This window comes from Nerophis lumbriciformis, linkage group LG20, assembly GCF_033978685.3.
Source record: "Nerophis lumbriciformis linkage group LG20, RoL_Nlum_v2.1, whole genome shotgun sequence".
Taxonomy (NCBI): Eukaryota; Metazoa; Chordata; class Actinopteri; order Syngnathiformes; family Syngnathidae; genus Nerophis; species Nerophis lumbriciformis.
Genome location: NC_084567.2, coordinates 18,018,220 through 18,045,973, shown reverse-complemented (window position 1 = coordinate 18,045,973; position 27,754 = coordinate 18,018,220). Strand labels below are relative to the sequence as shown.

At 39.8% G+C, this 27,754-nt stretch overlaps 1 protein-coding gene across 4 annotated transcripts in view; it reads left to right on the top strand.

Annotated features, from left to right (window-relative positions):
- trpm3 (transient receptor potential cation channel, subfamily M, member 3) overlaps nucleotides 1–27,754 on the top strand; it is a 542,866-nt gene that overhangs the window by 412,062 nt on the left and 103,050 nt on the right. For all 4 annotated transcript variants that reach the window (XM_061980556.1, XM_061980560.1, XM_061980559.1 and 1 more), the window contains 3 exons: nucleotides 18,096–18,196; nucleotides 21,906–22,040; nucleotides 22,122–22,172. In XM_061980556.1, coding sequence (XP_061836540.1) covers nucleotides 18,096–18,196; nucleotides 21,906–22,040; nucleotides 22,122–22,172 — 287 coding nt within the window. The remainder of the gene's footprint in view (nucleotides 1–18,095; nucleotides 18,197–21,905; nucleotides 22,041–22,121; nucleotides 22,173–27,754) is intronic.

Sequence of the window (27,754 nt, the reverse complement as noted above, 5' to 3'; positions counted from 1 at the left end):
ATTTGATGTCTCCTTTAGCAAACAGAGGGCTCAAAACGTATGTATCACTTATGATACGTTTGTTTGTGGCCGTAGTTTCTTCTACTATCATTTTGTTTAGGCAAGCATGTCATGTTTTGCAAGCCTCTGTAGGTATGCTCATAAAAACCCAGTAATTATTGTAACAACTGCAGAATAATCAATTAGTATGAGGAGAGATTCTAATTAACTAAGGGACCAACCCAAAAGGTTTTATTTTTATTTTTATATCAGTGAAAGCCTAATAGTCAAATACTGCATTAATTAACACTCTGGGGACAAAAGCAGACTTGTTTGTCCTTTGGTAAGTGTTTTTTATTTTTATTTTGGCCATTATACATAATTATTCCAAAGAGGATTTTGTTCATGTTAAATTTAGAAAATTCAACGTCCAATTCTATCACAAGTGGGTTTTTTTTTTACTTTTTAAAGGCCTTTTGATCATACTTATAGTTTTCAATGAGTATGAATATATACACTATATTTGGCCACCTGCCTTGACTCACATATGAACTTGAAGTGCCATCCCATTCCTAACCCATAGGGTTCAATATGATGTCGGTCCACCTTTTGCAGCTATTACAGCTTCAACTCTTCTGGGAAGGCTGTCCACAAGGTTGTGGAGTGTGTTTATAGGAATGTTCGACCATTCTTCCAAAAGCGCATTGGTGAGGTCACACACTGATGTTGGTCGAGAAGGCCTGGCTCTCAGTCTCCGTTCTAATTCATCCCAAAGGTGTTCTATCGGGTTCGGGTCAGGACTCTGTGCAGGCCAGTCAAGTTCATCCACACCAGACTCTGTCATCCATGTCATTATGGACCTTGCTTTGTGCACTGGTGCACAGTCATGTTAGAAGAGGAAGGGGCCCGCTCCAAACTGTTCCCACAAGGTTGGGAGCATGGAATTGTCCAAAGTGTTTTGGTATCCTGGAGCATTCAAATTTTCTTTCACTGGAACTAAGGGGCTAAGCCCAACTCCTGAAAGACAACCCTACACCCTACCCTCCTCCACCAAATTTCACACTCGGCACAATGCAGTCTGAAATGTGCTGTTCTCCTGGCGACCTCCAAACCCAGACTCGTCCATCAGTAAAGTGTGATTTATCACTCCAGAGAACACGTCTCCACTGTTCTAGAGTCCAGTGGCGACGTGCTTTACACTGCTGCATCGGACTTGGTGATGTATGGCTTAGATGCAGCTGCTCGGCCATGGAAACCATTCCATGAAGCTCTCCTTGTACTGTATGTGGGCTAATTTGAAGGTCACATGAAGTTTGGAGCTCTGTAGCAACTGACTGTGTTTAGAAAGTCTTTGCACTATAAGCTTTAGCATCTGTTGATCCCTCTCTGTCAGTTTACGTGGCCTACCATTTGGTGGCTGAGTTGCTGTTATTCCCAAACTCTTCCATTTTCTTATAATAAAGCCGACTGTTGACTTTGGAATATTTTGGAGCGAGGAAACTGCACAGGTGGCATACTATGACAGTTCCACGCTGGAAATCACTGAGCTCCTGAGAGCGGCCCATTCTTTCACAAATGTTTGTAGAAACAGTCCCCATGCCTAATTTCTTGATTGTATACACCTGTGGCCGGGCCAAGTGATTAAGACACCCGATTCTGATCATTTGGATGGGTGGCCAAATACTTTTGGCAATATGGTGTGTATTTTAATAACATCAGTTATTTTACCAAATTAAATCTGTGACATCTGATCAAAAGTCTTGCAAGAGGGTCAAAATAATAAATTTTAAAAACAATTGATCTTTAATATTTTTGTTTAGGACTAAGTTTATTGAGAAATTTGAGAGAGAGAAAAAAAAGAATCCAAAATGTTTTTAAGCCCTTCAAAAACTTTAGTTTAGTGTCCTGTTTGGTTTTGCAGATAAATAAAATCGAAAAGTCCCACAATGGTTAAACTAAACCACAAATATTGTGTGATCTGACATTTATGTATGTTTTTTCAACTTGTTAAATTGTTTCTTGATTACACACATGCCTTGTTCACTCCACGAGTACAGTGGAACAATAAACACCTCATCAATTTGTTCATATTTCAAGTGTTCCAATTAGGAACTAATGGAAGTATAATTTATCCTTTCCAGAGTCAAACTGCTATAAACATACAGTAAACTAGATACTTTATTTCATTCTTAACTGTAGATTAAAGCACAGGTGGTGGTTTTCTTGTCTACCATTGTGCAGGCTGCAGGTGTCAGCTGTAGTGTATAGACTTAGACAAACTTTATTGATCCACAAGGGAAATTGTTCCCTTGGAAAGGGTAAGGGTGGAAAGAAACTTGTCGTCAAAAGTTTACATACACTTGTAAAGAACATAATGTCATGGCTGTCTTGAGTTTCCAATAATTTCCACAACTCTTATATTTTTGTGATAGAGTGATTGGAGCACATACTTGTTGGTCACAAAAAACATTCATGAAGTTTGGTTCTTTTATGAATTTATTATGGGTCTACTGAAAATGTGAGCAAATCTGCTGGGTCAAAAGTATACATACAGCAATGTTAATATTTGCTTACATGTCCCTTGGCAAGTTTTACTGCAATAAGGCGCTTTTGGTAGCCATCCACAAGCTTCTGGTTGAATTTTTGACCACTCCTCTTGACAAAATTGGTGCATTTCAGCTAAATTTGTTGGTTTTCTCACATGGACTTGTTTCTTCAGCATTGTCCACATATTCTCAATGGGGTTTAAGTGAGGACTTTGGGAAGGCCATTCTAAAACCTTAATTCTAGCCTGATTTAGCCATTCCTTTGACGTGTGTTTGGGGTCATTGTCCTGTTGGAACACCCAACTGCGCCCAAGACCCAACCTTCGGGCTGATGACTTTAGGTTGTCCTGAAGAATTTGGAGGTAATCCTCCTTTTCCATTGTCCCGTTTACTCTCTGTAAAACACCAGTTCCATTTGCAGCAAAATAGGCGCAGAGCATAATACTACCACCACCATGCTTGACGGTAGGTTTGGTGTTCCTGGGATTAAAGGCCTCACCTTTTCTCCTCCAAACAAATTGCTGGATATTGGGGGATGGCGTGGCGAAGTTGGGAGCGTGGCCGTGCCAGCAATCTGAGGGTTACTGGTTCAATCCCCACCTTCTCCCATTCTAGTCATGTCCGTTGTGTCCTTGAGCAAGACACTTCACCCTTGCTCCTGATGGGCCTGGTTAGTGCCGTGCATGGCAGCTCCCGCCATCAGTGTGTGAATGTGTGTGTGTGAATGGGTGAATGTGGAAATAGTGTCAAAGCGCTTTGAGTTCCTTAAAAAAAGGTAGAAAAGCGCTATACAAGTATAACCCATTTACCATTTACCATATTCCCACAATTTTTGTTTCATCTGACCACAGAACTTTCCTCCAGAAGGTCTTATATTTGTCCATGTGATCAGCAGCAAACTTTCATCCTCTTTTCTCATTCATTCTTTTCCTATGATCCAAGCTACTCCCTTATACACACACACACACACACACACACACACACACACACACACACACACACACACACACACACACACACATTTTTTGTGTATTTGTTACCTTCTTGAGACCTCAGAAAAATGACTACCTCTTTAGGACCACCCTTCCTAGATATATAAAGATTTGTATTTACAACATTAATAGTATGTACATATTATGCAAATATAAAAAAGCTTGTTGTGAAAAATGAGTTGCAATTTCACAGGAAAAAGATCACAATTTCACGAGAAAAACTTAGAATTTTGGCAGTATTATAATAAAAGTCGTAATTTTACTCAATGCTAAATTTTAAAAGAAAGTTGGAATTGTACTCAATAACAGTCGCAATTTTACAAGAAAAGCTTAAAATTTGGGCAATCTTATGAAAAGAGTGGTAATTTTACTCTACAAAAGTCACAATTTTATAACAAAACTTAAAATGTTGGCAATATTATAATAATACTCACTTGGCAAAATTATGACAAAAGTCATAATTTTACTCAAAAAATTTCACTATTTTACAAGAACAAAAAAAAAATTGGCAATATTGTGATAAAAGTCAGAATTGTATGTGACAAATATCACCATTTTGCATTAAAAAGTAATAATTTTACATAAAAAAAGTAATCATTTTATGAGAAAATATTGTAATATTACAGAAACAGAAAGAATGAGAGTGAGAAAAAGACAACTTTTAGTAAAATATTTTTTTTGTTTGGTGAGTATTTGTTTTTTAATCTTCATTATTCACTTCAAATTATTACAGTATGTCTCTATATACATATTTATTTTATTTTTTGTATTAATTTTGGCCAAAGGGTGAGCATTTCAATTTCTTACACACACTTGTTATTTTATATGTTGGTTAGACGGTGGGGGAGCACTTCGAATTTTTACACACACTTGTTATTTCATATGTTGACCAGAGGGGAGCACTTTTAAAACCAACAAACAGTCAATTTGAAAAATCCCTTCTTTTTGGGACCACCTAAATGAGATCTCTTGTTTTTTGTTTTTGTAATGTGCTTAAGGCCGATGACAAAGGAGTCACGGACCACAGATGGCCCCTGTGCCGCACTTTGGGCAACACAGCTGTAGAAGCCAACTGTTAATGGCCACTATAGTCTTAGTACCGTAGTGTATTTGTTCATCCTATGGTCACATATGGGACGCGGGTTGTCTTACGTCGTGAAATCAGCTGTTCACCTGGCAGGTTTTTTCAGGGATGAATTGCGAAGTCCTTCTTTAGCTGCCGTCTTGTTTTATCATATATCGCCGTCTTTGCACCTGTCGATGTTTACTTTTGTATGCACATTAAATCAACAAAAAAAATCCTGACTTTGGAGCAATGTTCACGGACTCTAGTATTTGGCTCTCTATTAGATGCAATGGTTTTCCGTATTGGGACCATGATTTCCGTCCTAACTTGTTCACCGGTCGTCATATGGAAGGTACTTTTCCCTGTTGATGTCTCGAGAAGGGTAGACATACAAGAACACACACACACACACACACACACACACACACACACACACACACACACACACACAGACTTACGACGGATCCATACTTTCGATTGGTTGCTCAGTCCCTCCGATTGATCACAGTTGCTGCGATCGTGCAATCGGACAGTAATCAGGCCCACAGCCCTTTGCAGCACTCTCACACGCGCGCACGCAGCCCTGAATGTAAAATTGAAATGAAATGTTTTACATAATTTATGTTCAGGATGCACAATTTCTTTGGCTCTTGCGTCATTCACTGACGTGTGGACTTCACAACCTTTCATGCCTCTGAAGCGTGCTCTGTTACCGCCTTCACCGGTTTCTTCGAATTGTACCGCTCCTTTCTTTATGCGCCGGGACAGGAAACGGCATTCCGGTGAATTGAAATCAGAGAAAAGCGGAAGAGGGCACTGAGATATAATAAGCGTGTAAAAGGACGAGATAAGGCGAGTGAAAAAGACGAAAGGGCGGCATTTGAGAGCCAAGTTTCATTGCGCAGCTCAGTGAGTAAAGACGTGGGAAACCCAAATCCTGCCACTGTCAGGTCCTGCCCAGCAGCGTTTTAAAGACACTGGATTAGATCCCTCTCAGACGACACTGAGCTTCTGCCTGGAGCACAACCAACACATGAATACAGGGCGAGGACGGAACAGAGCAGAAGCGACAACAAGAGGTTGTGTTGGAGACTTTGGAAGAATTGATGGTTTGCAGTCTGAGGCCCCCGTTTACACTAAACCGGATAAGGTTATCCCGGGTAAATCACACCTAACCTTATCCGTGTCCACACACAATAATGCCACCGTTTAAGACCCTCTCCACCCTCCGTCCACCGGCTCAACGCGACCTAGTACGCATTCGCGGAAAATGCGCACGTCATATTCACCTCCAGTGTTGCTTTGTGTGCAAGTTCTAAATTAAATTTAACTTATTTGAACAATATCCAGTGTTGTGGTATTTCAATTAACTGCAATCCAGTGTGCTGTGGGGCCCTATTGTAGTGAATCACACCTGAGCCATCATAAATTAATCAAATCTTTATTAGACACGTAAACAATGTGATAAAGAACATTTAACATTAATCAAACTAGGGATCTAGATATCTGGTCAGGACACTCCTCACTCTTTTGCCTTCACCTTCATTGTCCATTTGTTTTTGGTGACTTTATAATATAAAGTCACCAAAAACAAATGGACAATGAATCGATTAAATCGATTAAATTCGATTATAAAAATAGTTGCCGATTAATTTAGTCATCGATTCGTTGGAACTATGCTATGCGCATGCGCGGAGGTTTTTATTTTTATTTATTTTTTTTATTTTTTTAATAAACCTTTATTTATAAACTGCAACATTTACAAACAGCTGAGAAACAATAATCAAAAATTAGTACAAAAACAGTACAAAACAGCGCCAGGGCAGCGCTGAGGCTCCGTCTCATGAGGTGGAGGTAAGCTAGCCCAGTGTTTTTCAACCTTTTTTGAGCCAAGGCACATTTTTAGCGTTGAAAAAATCCATAGGCACACGACCAGCAGAAATCATTAAAAAACAAAACTCAGTTGACAGTAAAAAGTCGTAAATTGTTGGATATGACTTTAAAGCATAACCAAGCATGCATCACTATAGCTCTTGTCTCAAAGTAGGTGTACTGTAACAACCTGTCACATTACACCCTGACTTATTTTGAGGTTGTTTGCTGTTTTCCTGTGTCGTGTTTTAGTTCTTGTCTTGCGCTCCTATTTTGGTGGCTTTTTCTCTTTTTTTTGGGGGGTATTTTCCTGTAGCAGTTAATTTCTTCCTTTTAAGCGATATTTCCCGCATCTACTTTGTTTTAGCAATCAAGAATATGTCAGTTGTTTGTATCCGTCTTTGTGGGGACATTGTTGATTGTCATGTCATGTTTAGATGTACATTGCCTTTGCTCCACAGTATGTCTTTGCTGTCGTCCAGCATTCTGTTTTTGTTTACTTTGTAGCCAGTTCAGTTTTAGTTTGGTTCTGCATTGCCTTCCCTAAGCTTCAATGCCTTTTCTTAGGGGCACTCACCTTTTGTTTATTTCTGGTTTAAGTATTAGATACCTTTTTACCTGCACACTGCCTCCCGCTGTTTCCAACATCTACAAAGCAATTAGCTACTGGCCGCCACCTACTGATATGGAAGAGTATTACACGGGTACTCTGCCCAACTCTAGACAGCATCGACATTCAACAACAACACATCATTTGCAGACTATAATTACTGGTTTGCAAAAAATATTTTTAACCCAAATAGGTGAAATTACATAATCTCCCACGGCACACCAGACTGTATCTCACGGCACACTAGTGTGCCGCGGCACAGTGGTTGAAAAACACTGAGCTAGCCAATCATGTGTCATGTGCAGCTCACGTGACGACGCCGTCTCCTTTGCTGGAACATTCGAAAAATGGCGCAGGAAAACAGTACGGATAGTTCAGCGGAAAAACATCTTGAGGTTATTGCTTCAATGGAGAAAAGTGTACGACCTAAGTCGTCAAAAGTGTGGGAACATTTTACTTTAAAGACTTCAAAGAAGACAGTTTCCTGCAAAATGGCACAGAAGTACATTGCTTCAGGAGCACCTGAAAAGGAAACATGTTGGAGCCATGGATGAAGGGAACTCACGGTACATCACTTTTTAAGTCCATAGTGGCAACTGGCATTCATGAGTTCAGCTTTTTTGTGAGTAACGTTAACGTTATGCCTTTGTTGCAACGCGGGGCTGATAATGTGTCTCCGGCACATTTGACTCAGTTTTGAGAGAGAAAACGCACCAATTTCGAAATAAACGTAACGGACAGAAATATCTCAGGTTGGTTTCATAATGGATCTATGTAGCCGGGCCCGATAAAGCTATATAAATATATTTAGATTTGAGTGGCGCTTTAGTATAACTAAACGTTATGAAGGTGCTGGAATATTTCATGCTATTATTCAGAGGCAGCCTAAAATGAATCCTTTATTATTCACGACAGAAACGTGTACAATATCTGATTCAGATCTGATGAGTTACATTTCTGTGTTATTATTGGTGTATGCTGCATCCCCAATGTCCAGAACATGGTGCCAGTATGCTGGTTTTTTTCAATAAAATACTGGAAAGGATAGAAATGTAGTTTGTCTCATTTATCCGATTATTAATCGAAGTAATAATCGACAGATTAATCGATTATCAAATTAATCGTTAGTTGCAGCCCTACTTTATATACTCTGGACCTAGACGTTGAGTCCACGACATACATGGCGGACAATAACTGATACAGTCTGCTTTGCCAGTCCAAATGCATTCAATGTTTTCCATAGTTAGTCTTCCCTCAACGACCAAGTAATACAAAACACACGCTACCTTTTTTATCACATCCACAGGACCCCGCATTCTCGTTGTCTCTCCTTCGACAAATGGAAGAAGTTTTTCGCATCACAGCTGACTTCCGGACATTGTAAAGTTATTTTGCCGTCATCTCCGAGCTACGAAACCGCTTTATTATGAAGCTGGCTGTGGCGTGTTCTTTCTGACGTCACTTCCTGTGTGGGCTAGGTCTTTCTGGCGTCACTTCCTCTCCGAACTCACTTTGTAAACGATCAATGAGTCCATACAAAGCAAAGTGCCGGAGATTCAAGAATTACACGGCTGACTTACCCGTGTAAAAATTTGTCCAAGGAGGGTGACCTTAAAAGATGGTTTAGTGTGGCTGAAACGGGGCTTAGGCTAGATAATTATTCGTTTAAGGGGTTAAACGACTTAGTGTAGACATGGCCTGAGGCAGTCAACAATCGGTCCGTAAAAATCCCTTCTTCTACAACAAAATAGTTGCCTTTACCACCCTCCTCGCACGCCGCCTGATATTGTTGAAGTGGAAGGAGGCTGCCCCACCCTCAGTCTCCCACTGGATAAGGGATGTGCTAGCAAACCTGAAGCTCGAGAAAATAAGATATACATTACGGGGCTCTGAAAACAAGTTTTTTAAAGTGTGAAGACCTTTTTTAATTTTTTTTTACCAATCCTCTACACCAGTGGTTCTCAAATGGGGGTACGCGTACCCCTGGAGGTACTTGAAGGTATGCCAAGGGGTATGTGAGATTTTTTTTTAATATTCTAAAAATAGCAACATTTCAAAAATCCTTTATAAATATATTTATTGAATAATACTTCAACAAAATATGAATGTAAGTTCATAAACTGAACATCAAATCAAGTAGGCTATTCCATTCATTACAATGCAACAATGCAATATTCAGTGTTGACAGCTCGATTTTTTGTGGACATGTTCCATAAATATTGATGTTAAAGATTTCTTTTTTTGTGAAGAAATGTTTAGAATGAAGTTCATCAATCCAGATGGATCTCTATTACAATCCCCAAAGAGGGCACTTTAAGTTGATGATTACTTCTATGTGTAGAAATCGTTATTTATAATTGAATCACTTGTTTATTTTTCAACAAGTTTTTAGTTATTTTTATATCTTTTTTTCTAAATAGTTCAAGAAAGACCACTACAAATGAGCAATATTTTGCACCGTTATACAATTTAATAAATCAGAAACTGATGACATAGTGCTGTATTTTACTTCTTTATCTCTTTTTTTCAACCAAAAATGTTTTGCTCTGATTAGGGGGTACTTTAATTAAAAAAAATTTCACAGGGGGTACATCACTGAAAAAAGGTTGAGAACCACTGCTCTACGCAAGTGCAGGAATAGCCCTAGACATGTACCTAAATATGACTGCCGGCGTTTCAGGCCTTGTCATGCTGCTTCTAAATAAATATAAATAAACAGTGTGTTTAAGCTTTAAATTACTTTGTCTCAAGTGCCTTGTATTGAATTTTTTAATTTTTTTTTTACTCTGGGTACTTTTGTTCTCTTACTTTTGTTTGTTGTTTTTGTTTTGAGTGACAGCAGGGGTAGGGGATGAAGAGGGTTTGAATTTGTTGTTAATGTGAATGTGAAATCAATTAAAAAAAAGAACTGTGAGAAAAATAAAAATAAAAATCCCTTCTTCTCAGAGAAGCACGGTAACGCCACACGCTTTGAATTAAGACGGACCACCCTGCATATTAATGCACACAAGTCTCCAGTTAAGTGCTTATTAGTGAGCTCTTCCTCTCATTAGCAGGGCTCAGTCTGAAATCACAGCATGTAATGCGTGTACAGACCTTAAAGTCAGAGCACTTTGTACACTCATTAGAATGGTGGCTTCATTGGGAATTCTTGTCCACACACACACACACACACAATTTATTCAAGTTCCTTTACAGTAGACTAGGGTTAAAGTTAAAGTTAAAGTACCAATGATTGTCACACACACACTAGGTGTGGCAAAATTATTCTCTGCATTTGACCCATCACCCTTGATCACTCCCTGGGAGGTGAGGGGAGCAGTGGGCAGCAGCGGTGCCGCTCCCGGGAATCATTTTTGGTGATTTAACCCCCAATTCCAACCCTTGATGCTGAGTGCCAAGCAGGGAGGTAATGGGTCCCATTTTTATAGTCTTTGATACGACTCGGTCGGGGTTTGAACTCACAACCTACCGATCTCAGGGGTACGGTATACCGGTATTAGTATAGTACCGCGATACTAATTAATCATGTTCAGTACTATACCGCCTCTGAAAAGTACCGGTCCTCCAACCCCCCCGCGCCCTCGTCGCCGTCACGTCGTGTCATTGCTAGTTTACGAGCAGAGGAGCATGTTCGGCAGTGCACATTCACGGAGTACTTACAAACAGACACAGTGTATAGACAGAAAAGGGAGAAATTACACATTTTGGCTTAAAAACTAACAATAAAGGTGAAGTTATAACACTGAAATGCCCACCGGAAGAGGTGCTTTAAGACATGACTAGCTAGCTAGCGGCTATAGTCCAGCCGCCATCGGCAGTGTTTTAGCTACTTCTAAATCACTAATCCTCGCCTCCGTGGTGACAAATAAAGTAAGTTTCTTACAAGTATCATCCCTGCAGGACGAGGAATAGCTAAACATGCTTCACTACACACCGTAGCTCACCGGCGTCAAAATGTAAACAAATGCCATTGGTGGATCTACACCTAACATCCACTGTAATGATACCAAGTACAGTATCGTATCTAGTGGATACTTCTATGATTACATCAATATTTTTGGGCATCACAACATCTTCTTTCGTTTTTTTTAAATTTATTTTATGTTTATAAACTCAGGAAATATGTCCCTGGACACATAGGGACTTTGAATATGGCCAATGTATGATCCTATAATGACTTGGTATCGGATTGATATCCAAATTTGTGGTATCATCCAAAACTAATGTTAAGTATTCAACAACAGAAGAATAAGTGATTATTACAGTTTAACAAAAGTGTAGATAGAACATGTTAAAAGAGAAAGTAAGCAGATATTAACAGTAAATGAACAAATAGATTAATACAAACCCCGTTTCCATATGAGATGGGAAATTGTGTTGGATGTAAATATAAACGGAATACAATGATTTGCAAATCCTTTTCAACCCATATTCAATTGAATGCACTACAAAGACAAGATATTTGATGTTCAAACTCATAAACTTTTTTTTTTTTTTCAAATAATAATTAACTTAGAATTCCATGGCTGCAACACGTGCCAAAGTAGTTGGGAAAGGGCATGTTCGTCACTGTGTTACATCACCTTTTCTTTTAACAACACTCTAAACGATTGGGAACTGAGGAAACTAATTGTTGAAGCTTTGAAAGTGAAATTCTTTCCCATTCTTGTTTTATGTAGAGCTTCAGTCGTTCAACAGTCCGGGGTCTCCGCTGTCGTATTTTATGCTTCATAATGCGCCACACATTTTCGATGGGAGACAGGTCTGGACTGCAGGCGGGCCAGGAAAGTACCCGCACTCTTCTTTTACGAAGCCATGCTGTTGTAACACGTGCTGAATGTGGCTTGGCATTGTCTTGCTGAAATAAGCAGGGGCGTCCATAAAAAAGACGGCGCTTAGATGGCAGCATATGTTGTTCCAAAACCTGTAGGTACCTTTCAGCATTAATGGTGCCTTCACAGATGTGTAAGTTACCCATGCCTTGGGCACTAATGCACCCCCATACCATCACAGATGCTGGCTTTTGAACTTTGCGTCGATAACAGCCTGGATGGTTCGCTTCCCCTTTGGTCCAGATGACACGATGTCGAATATTTCCAAAAACAATTTGAAATGTGGCCTCGTCAGACCACAGAACACTTTTCCACTTTGCATGAGTCCATCTTAGATGATCTCGGGCCCAGAGAAGCCGGCGGCGTTTCTGGATGTTGTTGATAAATGGCTTTCGCTTTGCATAGTAGAGCTTTAACTTGCACTTACAGATGTAGGGACCAACTGTATTTAGTGACAGTGGTTTTCTGAAGTGTTCCTGAGCCCATGTGGTGATATCCTTTAGAGATTGATGTCGGTTTTTGATACAGTGCCGTCTGAGGGATCGAAGGTCACGGTCATTCAATGTTGGTTTCCGGCCATGCCGCTTACGTGGAGTGATTTCTCCAGATTCTCTGAACCTTTTGATGATATTATGGACCGTAGATGTTGAAATCCCTAAATTTTTGTTGCAATTGCACTTTGACAAACATTCTTCTTAAACTGTTTGACTATTTGCTCACACAGGTGTGGACAAAGGGATGTACCCCGCCCCATCGTTTCTTGTGAAAGACTGAGCATTTTTTGGGAAGCTGTTTTTATACCCAATCATGGCACCCACCTGTTCCCAATTAGCCTGCACACCTGTGGGATGTTCCAAATAAGTGTTTGATGAGCATTCCTCAAATTTATCAGTATCTATTGCCACCTTTCCCAACTTCTTTGTCACGTGTTGCTGGCATCAAATTCTAAAGTTAATGATTATTTGCAAAAAAAAAAAATGTTTATCAGTTTAAAAATCAAATATGTTGTCTTTGTAGCATATTCAACTGAATATGGGTTGAAAATGATTTGCAAATCATTGTATTCCGTTTATATTTACACCTAACACAATTTCCCAACGCATATGGAAACAGGGTTTGTAATTCATTTTCTACCACTTGTCCTTAATAATGTTTACAAAATAATAGAATGATAAAAGACACAATATGTTACTGCATACGTCAGCAGAGTAATTAGGAGTCTTTGTTTGTTTACTTACTACTAAAAGCCAAGTTGTCTTGTATGTTCACTATTTTATTTACGGACAAACTTGCATTAAGAAATGTACCGTAAGATTTTTTGTTCAAATAAAGCCAATAATGCCATTTTTGTGGTCCCCTTTATTTAGAAGAGTATTGAAAAGTATCTAAATGATTTTGGTACCGGTACCAAAATATTGGTATCGAAACAACACTGCAGTAGACTAAAACGCTTTTCCTTTGTTTTAGAGACTTCAAGGTGTCTCAATGTGTGCAGTACAAACAGTGCAGTACTGGCTTGCTGTTAGGGTGCTTTCACATTAGCATCCAGTATTCTGCGGTCTGGGTTTGGTGGTGTTGTGTGGACCATCCAACCTTGAACACACCTTGGACAATCCTAACTCAGATCTTAATCTTGTTTTTAACAACAGGGAGTGTGTAAACAGATGAGACCGTTTACTTACCAAACATGTTCCTGGTTTACTGTTTGCTGCTGGGTTTTTGTTGTTATCTGTCTGATTGCAACACGTCAACAAGGTGAGATATTTGCTCAAGATGCTACATGGCTGTGTTCTGGTGTACTGTAGCTATTTGCCAGGCCCACTGCTACACTATATTGCCAAAAGTATTTGGCCACCCATCCAAATGATCAGAATCAGGTGTCCTAATGACTTGGCCCGGCCACAGGTGTATAAAATCAAGCACTTAGGCATGGAGACTGTTTCTACAAACATTTGTGAAAGAATGGGCCGCTCTCAGGAGCTCAGTGATTTCCAGCATGGAACTGTCATAGGATGCCACCTGTGTAACAAATCTAGTCGTGAAATTTCCTCGCTCCTAAATATTCCAAAGTCAACTGTCGGCTTTATTATAAGAAAATGGAAGAGTTTGGGAACAACAGCAACTCAGCCACCAAGTGGTAGGCCAATGTAAACTGACAGAGAGGGGTAAGCGGATGCTGAAGCGCATAGTGCAAAGAGGTTACCGACTTTCTGCACAGGCAGTTGCTAGAGAGCTCCAAACTTCATGTGACCTTCCAATTAGCCCACGTACAGTACGCAAAGAGCTTCATGGAATGGGTTTCCATGGCCAAGCAGCTGCATCTAAGCCATACATCACCAAGTCCAATGCAAAGCGTTGAATGCAGTGGTGTAAAGAACGTTGCCACTGGACTCTAGAGCAGTGGAGACGCCTTCTCTGGAGTGATGAATCACGCTTTTCCATCTGGCAATCTGATGGACGAGTTTGGGTTTGGAGGTTGCCAAGAGAACGGTACATTTTGGACTGCATTGTGTGAAATTTGGTGGAGGAGGAATTATGGTGTGGTGTTGTTTTTCAGGAGTTGGGCTTGGACCCTTAGTTCCAGTGAAATGAACTTTGAATGCTCCAGAATACCAAAACATTTTGGACAATTCCATGCTCCCAACCTTGTGGGAACAGTTTGGAGCGGGCCCCTTCCTCTTCCAACATGACTGTGCACTAGTGCACAAAGCAAGGTCCATAAAGACATGGATGACAGAGTCTGGTGTGGATGTATTTGACTGGCCTGCACAGAGTCCTGACCTGTACCCGATAGAACACCTTTGGGATGAATGAATTAGAACGGAGACTGAGAGCCAGGCCTTCTCGACCAACATCAGTGTGTGACCTCACCAATGCGCTTTTGGAAGAATGGTTGAAAATTCCTATACACACTCCGCAACCTTGTGGACAGCCTTCCCAGAAGAGTTGAAGCTGTAATTGCTGCAAAAGGTGGACCGACATCATATTGAACCCTATGGGTTAGGAATGGGATGGCACTTCAAGTTCATATGTGAGTCAAGGCAGGTGGCCAAATACTTTTGGCTATATAGTGTATTCCTTTGGACCCATCACTGACATAGAGGTAGGTGCTGATAGGGCAACATCTTGTCCTCCATACAACCCTGCCCAGGCATAGACACAACACCGGGAGCAACAGATACTGGTTGTAAGCCGTTGCTCGATTGCCGTGGAGCGCAGTGCCAGGGTTTGCTCCAAATGGGGGGGAAATTCTCGGATCTCACTGGACAGCGACGGAACGGCACTGCCATCTGCCGTCCAACAAGCCACACCGCCGTTCTGTTGAGGCTTTGCCGTGCAGTGAATTAGTGATGACTTTTACGGAATTACGCAAATCAGCGTATAATCATGTGATAAAGTAAACACTAAAGTAAACACAGCAGAACATCTCGAGCTTTACCATCAATACCCACTGGAGGGCGCATCTGTGACGGCATTGACTTGAATTGACTCGTAAAAAAGATGAGTTTTGCCTTGCAGAACGACGACTTTATTTTTTTTGTAGCAAGCAAGGCGAGCGTTGTATACACACACTGCTCCCGCGAACCATGCTACTGTTTCCCTGGCCCCCGTAGCAGCTAACATTTGACACAGGACCCCACATGTGCACATAGCTACCAAGAATATATCTGTATATCATTCTTTAATTTTGAACCTGCAGAATCAGCATTTGGGTTAACAAGGTGAAAGATTACGTCTGAAAACTTTGACCGGTTGACTTCATATCCGTCCCCGCCCATTGGGACGTTTCAAAATGTAAAATACGATCCACCTTGAAAACGGACTGTCATTTTGAAAGTAAACCGGATAATTTATTTTGAGTTTGTACATGACTTACTGTGCCACACAAGCAGATTTTAGCTGAATTGGTCCGCCATGTTGCGGCGGCCGGCAAAAATAGAAGCTCTACGTATGTTTACACATTGACTTGAATAAAAATGGAAAGCGTCCGCCGGCGTGGCATCGCAGACGTAACGCGTCCTAAGGAAATCCGTGGTTAGGATGGGCAGCCTGCAGCCAGTAAGGGGTTCCACCGCCATGGTCTGCTATCCTCATTGGGTGCATGGGCATTAGGAATTTTCCAAAAAGAAGACCACAACTATCGCATCAGGGAACTATAAATAAAACAATAAGAGACTAGTTTTAAAACTGGGACGTGGGAACGTCCGCACATTGAGGACTGGACTTTTTGCAAATTGAATTGGTCCGCCATGTTGCAGCGAACGGCAAAAATAGAAGCTCTACGTATATATTTAGTGCATGCGATGCCATACAGCAGGCTGTGGAAACAGACACATTGACTTGAATAAAAATGGAAAGAGTCCGCCGCCGTGGCAATTACGCATCGCAGACGTAACGCGTCCTATGGAAATCTGTGGTTAGGATGGGCAGCCTGCAGCCAGTAAGAGGTTCCACCGCCATGGTCTGCTATCCTCATTGGGTGCATGGGCATTAGGAATTTTCCAAAAAGAAGACCACAACCATCGCATCAGGGAACTATAAATAAAAACAAGAAGAGACTAGTTTTAAAACTGGGATGTGGGAACTTCCGGACATTGAGGACTGGTCTTTTTGCAAACCAAGGAAAACAGCTGAGATACAGTAATTGAATGTGGACATTCCTACTCTCAAGGAAAAACGGCTTACAGACTGGGGTACTTTGAAAGAGAAAGTTGACACGTTGTACTGGCAGAGCAATGGCTCAGATGATCCCAGAAGCACAGAGTAGACTTTGCAGTGCAAACAGCTTGCTGAAAATGTTGGAACAAGGCAGCAGCATACCCGCCACAAAGCCCTCGTTCAGAGCTGGGGGGGGGGGGAATACATTAAGTCTTGGCCTGGGGTCCAGACTGAGGCCAAGGGGAAAAAAAACTCATAGCCATAGCACACATAAACATGTGTGTAAGAGGGGAAACATCAAAGAGGAAAACAAAGGACATTAAAAGAGCATAGCTGATGCAACCAGCCGTTTCTACATACAGCTACAAAAAAATAAAAACTATTTCAAAAACATATACACTGTGGTGGCCTGTGTGGTGTTTCACGCCATCGTCTGCTGGGGTGGGGGGAGCATGGCCAGAGACAGGAGCAGACCCAACAAAGCAATCAAGAGAGCCGACTCCACTCTTGGCCGCCCACTAATTCTCGGCCAGTGTCCAGTCTGCACGGATGAGTGAGGATGCGTCTAAGGAGACCGAGGTGTCCGATACCTGCTCATTCAGCCAAGACACTGTGCTCAGCGCGAGCTCCGCAGCCCTGTCTCTTCCAAACACCAAGAGCATCGCTCTTTACAAGAACAAGGGTGAGAGGAGCAACTGCAACAGCTACGGAGGCATTTCGATTCTCAGCATTGTCGGCAAAGTCTTTGCAGAGGTCACCTTGATCCGATTGCAGAAGCTGGAAGAACGAGTCCATCCAGAATCACAGTGCGGCTTTCAAGCTGAGCCGTCAGCGATAGACGAGGTATTTTCCCTTGGCCATCTACAGGAGAAGTGCAGAGAACCACCGAAGTTAACCACTGCTAATAGTTAAAAAGTCTCTTGCTGCTAGGATGATTTCACACGATCAAGTATTCTGCTGGTGTCAGGCTGTTGTTCACTAGAAATACAAGAACGAAGCACCTCTTACTGACCAAGCTCAAGCACATGACGACTTTAATATGATTTGCGTATTAATAAAGAGGAACACGTCTGCGATCAATTTCAAGCGGATTGCGATGTAAAAAAGAAATGTGCTAACATTGACAATAACTGCCCTGTGCTGTCCACAGATGACGCTTCAAATGCAGGTACCGACATTTGTAGTCAATAAAAAAATCATCAGTGGGTTGCCTACAGCCACAGGTGTGAATGACTTTTGTTTCACCCAGCTTAGTATTCATTAGAGACATTGGCAATTATTTGCTTTTGCAGACCACTTACTCATATTTTCTGTGTTTACATTATTGGGCCTGCCACTGACCAGTAAGTGAATCCGCAGGAATGTTCCATTGATGTCTGATTAAATGAAATGACAAAAAGTAGCTAACCAAAACCAAACTTGCCGACCAGCCTTATGATAGTGTGGTGTTTGTTCTAAAAAAGGGCATCATCATTATCGTTGTTCCATTGCTTACACCCTGAAAGTCCGCCACTGATTCATCTGCTCCTCCCTCAGGTGCCAACGCTTCAGCTCCTGACCAGTTGAGTTTGGCTCTGGCGTGGAACCGAGTTGACATCGCCCGCAGTCAGATCTTCATCTATGGGCAGCAGTGGCCTGTGAGACACTCTTGAATACCATACATACTGTATATGTTTGCATTTGTATACAATACCTTTAATTGAGACATTACAAACATGCCATACCGTCAATTATCGTATTGACTCGAACAGGAAAGTGTATATTCCTTAGAGACAAGTTAAAAATCTACATTTGTGAGGTAAAATGTATACATGCAAATCAGCAGGTGGCACCAAATGACTTTTTTCCGAGTAAGTCAGAGCTTTTCTTCCCATCACTCAAACGCAACACTGACCTGGAGAGATGCAGTCGACACACAGAGACCCGCTGTAAACATTGTTTCAAAAGGTTGGACAGTAGAGATGGGATTTATGGCTCTTTGAAGAGAGCCATTCCTTTTAAAGAACCGATCAAAAGCCTGGATCTTTATTATAGATTTTTTTCAATAGGATCTGTTATAACAGTGTTTCTCAACCATTGTTGGGCCGGGAGTGCCCTGTAGGGGGCCGCCAAAAAATATCTGTTTCTCAGCTGTAAGTGTACGTTATATGAGGCATAAATAACCAACTGAGAACGTGCCTGGTATGTTAACGTAACATATTATGGTAAGAGACATTCAAATAACTATAACATATAGAACATGCTATACGTTTACCAAACAATCTGGCACTCCTAATCGCTAAATCCCATGAAATCTTATACGTCTAGTCTCTTACGTGAATGAGCTAAATAATATTATTTGATATTTTACGGTAATGTGTTAATCATTTCACACATAAGTCGCTCCTGAGTATAAGTCGCACCCCCAGCCAAACTATAAAAAAAACTGCGACTTATAGTCCGAAAAATACGGTAATTATTTTTCCCATCAGCCTGAACTAAGTTTAAGGTTTGTGTGAAATAAATATTAATATTTGTGATGAACACATGGTTTTATTACACTTGACAAGATTGTTAACTGTAATTAGGTCATACATAAATATTGAATACGATTCAAATCAAGAGTAATATTACTAATTCAGTGTTAATATCTGAGTAGGCTCTGTGCCCCTCTGTAGAGGAAAAGTTGGGCCCCACGGTAAAAAATTTTAAAAACTCTTTAGTTATAAGATCAGAATCATTTAACTGTACGTAAACATTATTTTATCTGTGGGAATTATTCTGAAATATTGGCTATAATTAAATGTTTGTTGTGTTTTCATTTAAACATTCAATAGGCGGTACCATATTGCCTTGCTATTCCAATGACATTTGTTAGCATTTTCCCTCACCCAAAAGCTTGTAGCACAACAGCATTTCAACAAAACATAAAACAAATACACAAATAAGTAAAAAGAAAATGCCTTAATCGATACAAAAAGCATAAATAAAACTAAAATGACAATTGGGAGATAATATAAATGTGAATAGAACATTTTACTACCCCACCTGGCGTGTTCTTGAACTACCACATATGAACACAATGAACCCAGTTAACGGAATTGTTACTGCTTCAGTTCAATTCTGAACTGTACCCATCCCTACTATTATGATGTTATTTGTTTATATATATATTTGTAAATATTTTATAAAACCGGGTCTTCAAAAACAGAGTGTGTCTTTTAGTTGGGTCTGTACAGTATAACTTAAATCCCCAAGAAGTTTATATTTATTTATATAGTCATACCAAAGACTATAAAAATGGGACCCATTACCTCCCTGCTTGGCACTCAGCATCAAGGGTTGGAATTGGGGGTTAAATCCCCAAAATGATCCCCGGGCGCTGCCACTGCTGCTGCCCACTGCTCCCCTCACCTCCCAGGGGGTGATCAAGGGTGATGGGTCAAATGCAGAGGACAAATTTCACCACACCTAGTGTGTGTGTGACAATCATTGGTACTTTAACTTTTTAACTTAACTTTATTAGACTTTGTGTAGCCAAGAAGATCTGAGATAATTCTTTCTTAAGATTCTACCTTTTCTTTTACTCTACGGTCTGCGTTGTGTCCAATTGATCTCAGACGTCGTGATAGTAGAAGCAGTTTATTCTGATAATAACAGACTTTACAGACTTGACTTCTTAGGCTAAATAATTATTCGTTTAAGGAGTTATCCGGCTTAATGTAGACAGGGCCTAAGTAGCCTGTGATTGGATACACACTTGTCATTCCAAAGTGAGTATCCATTCACAAGTTTAAATTTAGCAGGAAGCGGGAAGTGTTGCGCCGCAGCCATACGTTGATTAGGTGGCAGATATATATTTGCAAGGCCATTTTTAAGAAGGATATTTAAAGAGAAACCACATCTTGTGAGACGATGTCAGCCAACCCCGGAAACTAGCTCGGCTGTTCTGGCGATGAAATGCTTGCCATTTCCACTCAAATAAACCGACCACGAGGGGTACCACTGGCTTATATGGCGTCGAAAAGGTCCCACTAATTGTGAGTTCAAATATTTTACTTTTTCACTTTTAATATGTTTTTTTCAATTTTAATTCTGACAGTACCACATAAGATATGTTTTAATCGCTGATGCGTTTTAATTGATTTTTAAATGCGCCAGAAAATAGCCCGTTTTGTACACTGTTGATAGTAGGGCGTAAATGTGTTCTTGTATAGTATTTCTCCAGCAGTGGTCATGTGTTGACATCAATGATGGTATTTTTAGAGATTAATCATTGAAGTCGGACATCACTGAAAGCCTAGGTGGGAAACGCACGGCCACAGCCACTGGTTTACAACTAAAAAACAATTGTAAGGGAAAATAAAGGGAAATATAAAGACAAATGTAAATGTTGGCAAGTGGAATAATCAACCCCACTTCACTAGCACATAACGCTAAGCGTTTAAATTGAGACTCTGATCCTTTTTAGTTGGGTCTAAAACGGTGGCCATGCATCCCTACACTAATGTAGTAGCTCAGGTGTCGGGAACCTTTTTGGCTGGGAGAGCCATGAAAGCCAAATATTTCAAAATGTATTTCCGTGAGAGCATATAATATTTTTTAACACTGAATACAACAAAATGCGTGCATTTTTAAGTAAGACCAACATTTTTAGAGTATAATAAGTCTCTTATTCTTTTTAATCAATCAATCAATCAATCAATGTTTATTTATATAGCCCTAAATCACAAGTGTCTCAAAGGGCTGCACAAGCCACGACATCCTCGGTACAGAGCCCACATAAGGGCAAGGAAAAACTCACCCCAGTGGGACGTCGATGTGAATGACTATGAGAAACCTTGGAGAGGACCGCATATGTGGGTAACCCCCCCCTCTAGGGGAGACCGAATGCAATGGATGTCGAATGGGTCTAACATAATATTGTGAGAGTCCAGTCCATAGTGGATCCAGCATAACAGTAAGAGTCCAGTCCACAGTGGGGTCAGCAGGAAACCATCCCGAGCGGAGACGGGTCAGAGATGTTCCCAACCGATACATACATTGTTATTCTAAAGCTAACCAGTAATAAATAAAATACTTTTTACCATTTATTCGACTTCTTGAACAGGTGCGATAGAAAACGGATGGATGGATTAAAATGCATGAGAATGTTTTATAATTTGAACGTTATTTTTAACACTGTAATTACCAACGGAATTATTCACTACTTATCGTGTTAAGCAATGTCGGCTAAGATTTATCTGAGAGCCAGATGCGGTCATCAAAAGAGCCACATCTGGCTCGCGAGCCATAGGTTTCCTACCTCTGTCGTAGCTGATACCAGTGCAGGTTATGATAACAACAGTATGCTTCGGTGTTGGTCAGGTCGGTTCCCTGGAGCAAGCCATGTTGGACGCCTTGGTTCTGGACCGAGTGGACTTTGTCAAGTTGCTGATTGAAAATGGAGTCAGCATGCACCGCTTCCTCACCTTGTCCAGGCTGGAGGAGCTCTACAACACGGTAAGGGCAACTTCCAAGTCTTGATGACCCCAGGTCCCGTGGCAGATGTGTGGAGCTCACGGTGTTCTGTTGTGTCCACAGAGACACGGCCCGTCCAACACGCTCTACCACCTTGTCAGGGACGTCAAAAAGGTACGACCGTACTGCAGTCGTTTTGGACTAACCCCAATGCGAATGTTGGCTGGAGTGCGCGTATCTTAGACCACATGAAGCTTCTTTTTATTTGCCTCGTCTTTCCTTTTGTTTGTTTTTGGTGGTCCGAGTTGCTCTTGACCGCAAATAGAGGCTGGCTGTTCTCTTTCAGCTGGAGCTGCAGGCTGCAGTAGCTGCGTAGCGCTGTGCATGACTCTCATCCCTCTGTCCACTTCCATTGACTCCCTCACTACTTACTGTTCTTTCTGGAAGGCACACATTGCAAACAAACACGACGTGCATTCAAGAGTATTTCATTCGCAGACTTTGACAAAACAGCTGTGGAACTGCTTTGAGGCTGAGAAGGAATAACACAAGTGTGTTTGTGTTTGGATTGGTTTTGTGTGTGTCTTGATTAGTCAACTCTGCCAATGCTTATTTTTGCTTCACAGTGGTGCTGGCGATGTGTGATACCGCTGATTTTCTTTCCGATCTGATACCAGGTAAAATTCAGTCTGGTATCGGTGATTCCGATACTACTACTTTGTGAAAATATACCTAACTTGTCTGCTAAAATGTCAAAAGTTGTTTATTTTCAAATAATATATCTATCTTTAATAAAAACAACAGTAAAAACCTGTTTAAAAAAAGGGCAATAATCCAATCTTAAATATTAGACGCTCTCAAAATAAAAATAAAATAATCCTAAATATGAAATAACGTTTAGGTAGTTAATTAAAAAAAACAAAAAAAACTAACTTATGAATTAATGCAGCTGAGATAGGCTCCAGCGCCACCCGCGACCCCGAAAGGGACAAGTGGTAGAAAATGGATGGATGGACAACAACCATAAAAACACTGCTAAAATGTGTAACTGAATATTAATATTTTCGTCCAGGCAGAATTTTATGACACACTAGGTTATGCAGTCACACAATTGTATTATTATTGTTATTATTCTATTCTGACATGGAAAAAAACAACAGTAAAAATGTAACAAAAAAGAACAAACATTTGGAATTTAATGAGAAAAAGTTGAAATGTTCTAATTATTAATAATAACTATAATAATAAGAATAATACACTTAGCCACCAATAATACACATGTTTGTCTTTTTATATATATATATATATATATATATATATATATATATATATATATTATATATATATATATATATTATATATATATATATATTATATATATATATATATATATATATGTATATATATATATATATATATATATATGCGTTTTTAGTGTATTGTTTTTTTTAAGTAAAAAAAATATTGAAATGACCCCCTTGCCTCATACTTGACTTTTCAAGATGCGGCTCCCGGTGGAAAAATACAAGTAAAATATACTTTAAATACAAACAAAGTTTAGTTATTTAAATAGTTAAAAATTAAACAATACTAATTTGCTTACGGTAATTAATTCGAAAAAATACAACAACCATAATAAACACTATTAAATGTAATAAACATTCATATTTCCGTACAGGCAGAATGTTTTGACACACTAGGTTATGCAGTCACACAATTGTATTATTAATATTGTTATTCTGTTCATACATTAAAAAAAACAACAGTAAAAATGTAAGAAAAAGGAGCAAAACATTGGAATTTAATGGGATTTTTTTTTAATGTTCTAATTCATAATAATAATATTAATAATAATAATAATATACTTAGCCACCAATAATACACATTTTTGTCTTTAAATATATATGTGCATTTTCAGCGTTTGTTTTTTTTAAGTATAAAAAATATCGAAATGCCCCCCTTGCCTCATACTTGACTTTTCAGGATGTGGCCCCCTGTGGGAAAAATACAAATAAAATATACTTAAAATATAAACAAAGTTTACTTAATTAAAATAATAAAACAATGCTAATTTATGAATAAATTTTGAAAAAATACAACAACCACAATAAATGTAATAAACATTAATATTTTCGTGCAGGCAGAATTTTTTTACACACTAGGTTGTGTAGTATTATCGTAAAATCATATTATGTTTTTTATTCTATTCTTTAATGGGAATAAAAAAAATTAAAATGTAAAGCTGAAATGTTCTAACTAATGATTAATCATAATATACTTAGTCAGGTATAAATCAAAGCTGACAAAATAAACAAAGCTGTTTTTAGAATTTTTTTAAATAAAAAAGTATCGATATGGCCCCCGCATACTTTGACTTTTTAGTACGTGGCCCTTGGTGGAAAAAGTTTGGACACCCTTGAACTAAAGTATCAAAAGTTTCGATATTTGAATTCATCTTGAAGATGATGAAATGTTTCCAACGAATTGTTGCAAGCACAATTTTCATAGTGTTTTTTTGTCGTTGCGTACACAACCTGATTGCAAAATAACAAGGCTGAGCTTTACATTCGGCCCATGTCCCCTTGCCGGTTTCAAGTGATCCCTCAGGTGGGAGATGATGGAGGGGTCACCATCAGCAGCATTAGTATCAAGAGGGGTTCATTAATTCAAGCGCTACTGATTGCAGGAGTGCTGCATCCTCCGCTGGGAGTTGCTGCAAAGGTTGTATGTCGCAATCAAACCTCCCCTCTTAAACGCCATTTTATCTTCAAACCCAACTCTGATCTGAAGTTGGCACAAAGAGCACGCGTTCGAACCCCAGCACACATGCAGAACGCTTAAAGTACCAGTATAACGGAAAAGCAAGTTGCGTCTATACTGAAGCGATTATGATATATTCTGGGGCCCTATTCCTAAAGGTTCTTAGTGCAAAGAGTTGCTCCTCGTGGCCAAATTCTAAAAATATTCTGAGAATAATCATGTTTACAGTAAATACAGTATATGAAAATCAGCACTTCCAAGTCCAAGTCCATGGTTGTGAGGAGCGCTGTCATTCAGGAGGAGCTCAGAGTAAAGCCACAGCTCCTCCACATCGAGAGGAGCCAGATGAGGTGGTTTGGGCATAACATAAATAAATAAATAATGCTATATATATATATATATATATATATATATATATATATATATATGTATATGTATATGTGTGTGTGTGTGTGTGTGTGTGTGTGTGTGTGTGTGTGTGTGTGTGTGTGTGTGTGTATATATATGTACAAAACCCAAACCAGTGAAGTTGGCACGTTGTGTAAATGGTAAATAAAAACAGAATACAATGATTTGCAAATCCTTTTCAACCTATATTCAATTAAATAGACTGCAAAGACAAGATATTTAATGTTCGAACTGAGAAATGTATATATTTTTTTGCAAATAATCATTAACTTAGCATTTAATGGCAGCAACACATTGCAAAAAGTTGGCACAGGGGCATTTTTATCACTGTTACATGGCCTTTCCTTTAACAACACTCAGTAAACGTTTGGGAATTGAGGAGACCAATTTTTGAAGCTTTTCAGGTGGAATTCTTTCCCATTCTTGCTTGATGTACAGCTTAAGTTGTTCAACAGTCCGGGGTCTCCATTGTGGTATTTTAGGCTTCATAATGCGCCACACATTTTCAAAGGGAGACAGGTCTGGACTACAGGTAGGCCAGTCTAGTACCCGCACTCTTTTACTATGAAGCCACACTGTTGTAACACGTGGCTTGGCATTGTCTTGATAACGTCCATGGTAACGTTGCTTGGATGGCAACATATGTTGCTCCAAAACCTGTATGTACCTTTCAGCATTAATGGCGCCTTCACAGATGTGTAAGTTACCCATGCCTTGGGCACTAATACCATCACAGATGCTGGCTTTTCAACTTTGCGCCTATAACAATCCGGATGGTTCTTTTCCTCTTAGTTCCGGAGGACACGACGTCCACAGTTTCCAAAAACAATTTGAAATGTGGACTCATCAGACCACGGAACACGTTTCCATTTTGCATCAGTCCATCTTAGATGAGCTCAGGCCAAGCGAAACCGGTGGCGTTTCTGGGTGTTGTTGATAAATGGCTTTCGCTATGCATAGTAGAGTTTTAACTTGCATTTACAGATGTAGCGACGAACTGTAGTTACTGACAGTGGTTTTCTGAAGTGTTCCTGAACCCATGTGGTAATATCCTTTATACATTGATGTTGGTTTTTGATGCAGTACCACCTGAGGGATCCAAGGTCACGGGCGCTCAATGTTACATGCAGTGATTTCTCTAGATTATCTGACCTTTTGATGATATTACAGACCTTAAATGGTGAAATCCCTAAATACCTTGCAATAGCTCGTTAAGAAATGTTCTTAAACTATTGGACAATTTGCTCACGCATTTGTTGACAAAATTGTGACCCTCGCCCCATCCTTGTTTGTGAATGACTGAGCATTTCATGGACGCTGCTTTTATACCCAATCATGGCCTGTTCACCTGTGGGATGTTCCAAATAAGTGTTTGATGAGCATTCCTCAACTTTCTCAGTCTTTTTTGCTACTTGTGCCAACTTTTTTGAAAAATGTTGCAGGCATCAAATTCTAATTGAGCTAATATTTGCAAAACATAACGTTTTCCAGTTCGAATGTTATGTATCTTGTCTTTGCGGTCTAATCAATTGAATATAGGTTGAAAAGGATTTGCAATGTGCCAACTTCACTGGTTTATATATATATATATATATATATATATATATATATATATATATATATATATATATATATATATATATATATATATATATTAGGGGTGTAACGGTACACAAAAATTTCGGTTCGGTACGTACCTCGGTTTAGAGGTCACGGTTCTGTTCATTTTCGGTACAGTAAGAAAACAACAAAATATACATTTTTTGGTTATTTATTTACCAAATTTGCAAAATCTTCCACCAAAAATATTTTTCTTGGTGGAATATTTGATGTGAAGTAATCGGAACCTTGGATAGGTCAATAATTCATAATAACATTGATTTTGATTCAATATTATGTTTTGAGCAATGACAGTTTGAAAAAAAAAAAAAAAACAGCTTTATTTTATTAGTCAACATTGCAACTTTTTCTAAATTACATTTCACCTTTAAGCTTTTTTATTTCACTTTTGTTATGTTTTTGTTTATTTTAATAGTATTTTTAGAATGTGCCGTGGGCCTTTAAAACATTAGCTGTGGGCCACAAATGGCCTCCGGGGCACACTTTTTACATCCCTGCTATAGATAATAAAAAATTAAATCTGATAAATGTATGGATAAAAAGCATGCGCGTTTATCTCGACTCTCTCGCTCGCGCTCTCTCTGTCTCTCCCCCTCCCTCACGAATGCTGCTGCGCGCACAATTTGTTTTGTTTTTAACCTTCTTAACTCTGAACGTACATTGTTAATACACGCAACCCTAACTCGGGGTGCCGGACGTTTGGGGCGTTTGGGGGGCACCACCGGTCGTGTCCGGTGGGGGAGGACATGTCCTCTTTTGCTGGCGTGCTGGCAGTTAACGGGCTACGTCGAGACTGGCCGTGCGTCCTCTTTTCGCCGGGCGTGTCCTCTTTTGCGGGGCTGTCGGGGCGGGTTTCTTGGGTGCCTCAAGTGTCTGGCATTTTGAGTATTGTTTGCACAACGTGCAGTACGCTACTTAATATGTCCGTGTGGAAACTCGTTAGGTACACCTCCGCACCGAACCAGAAA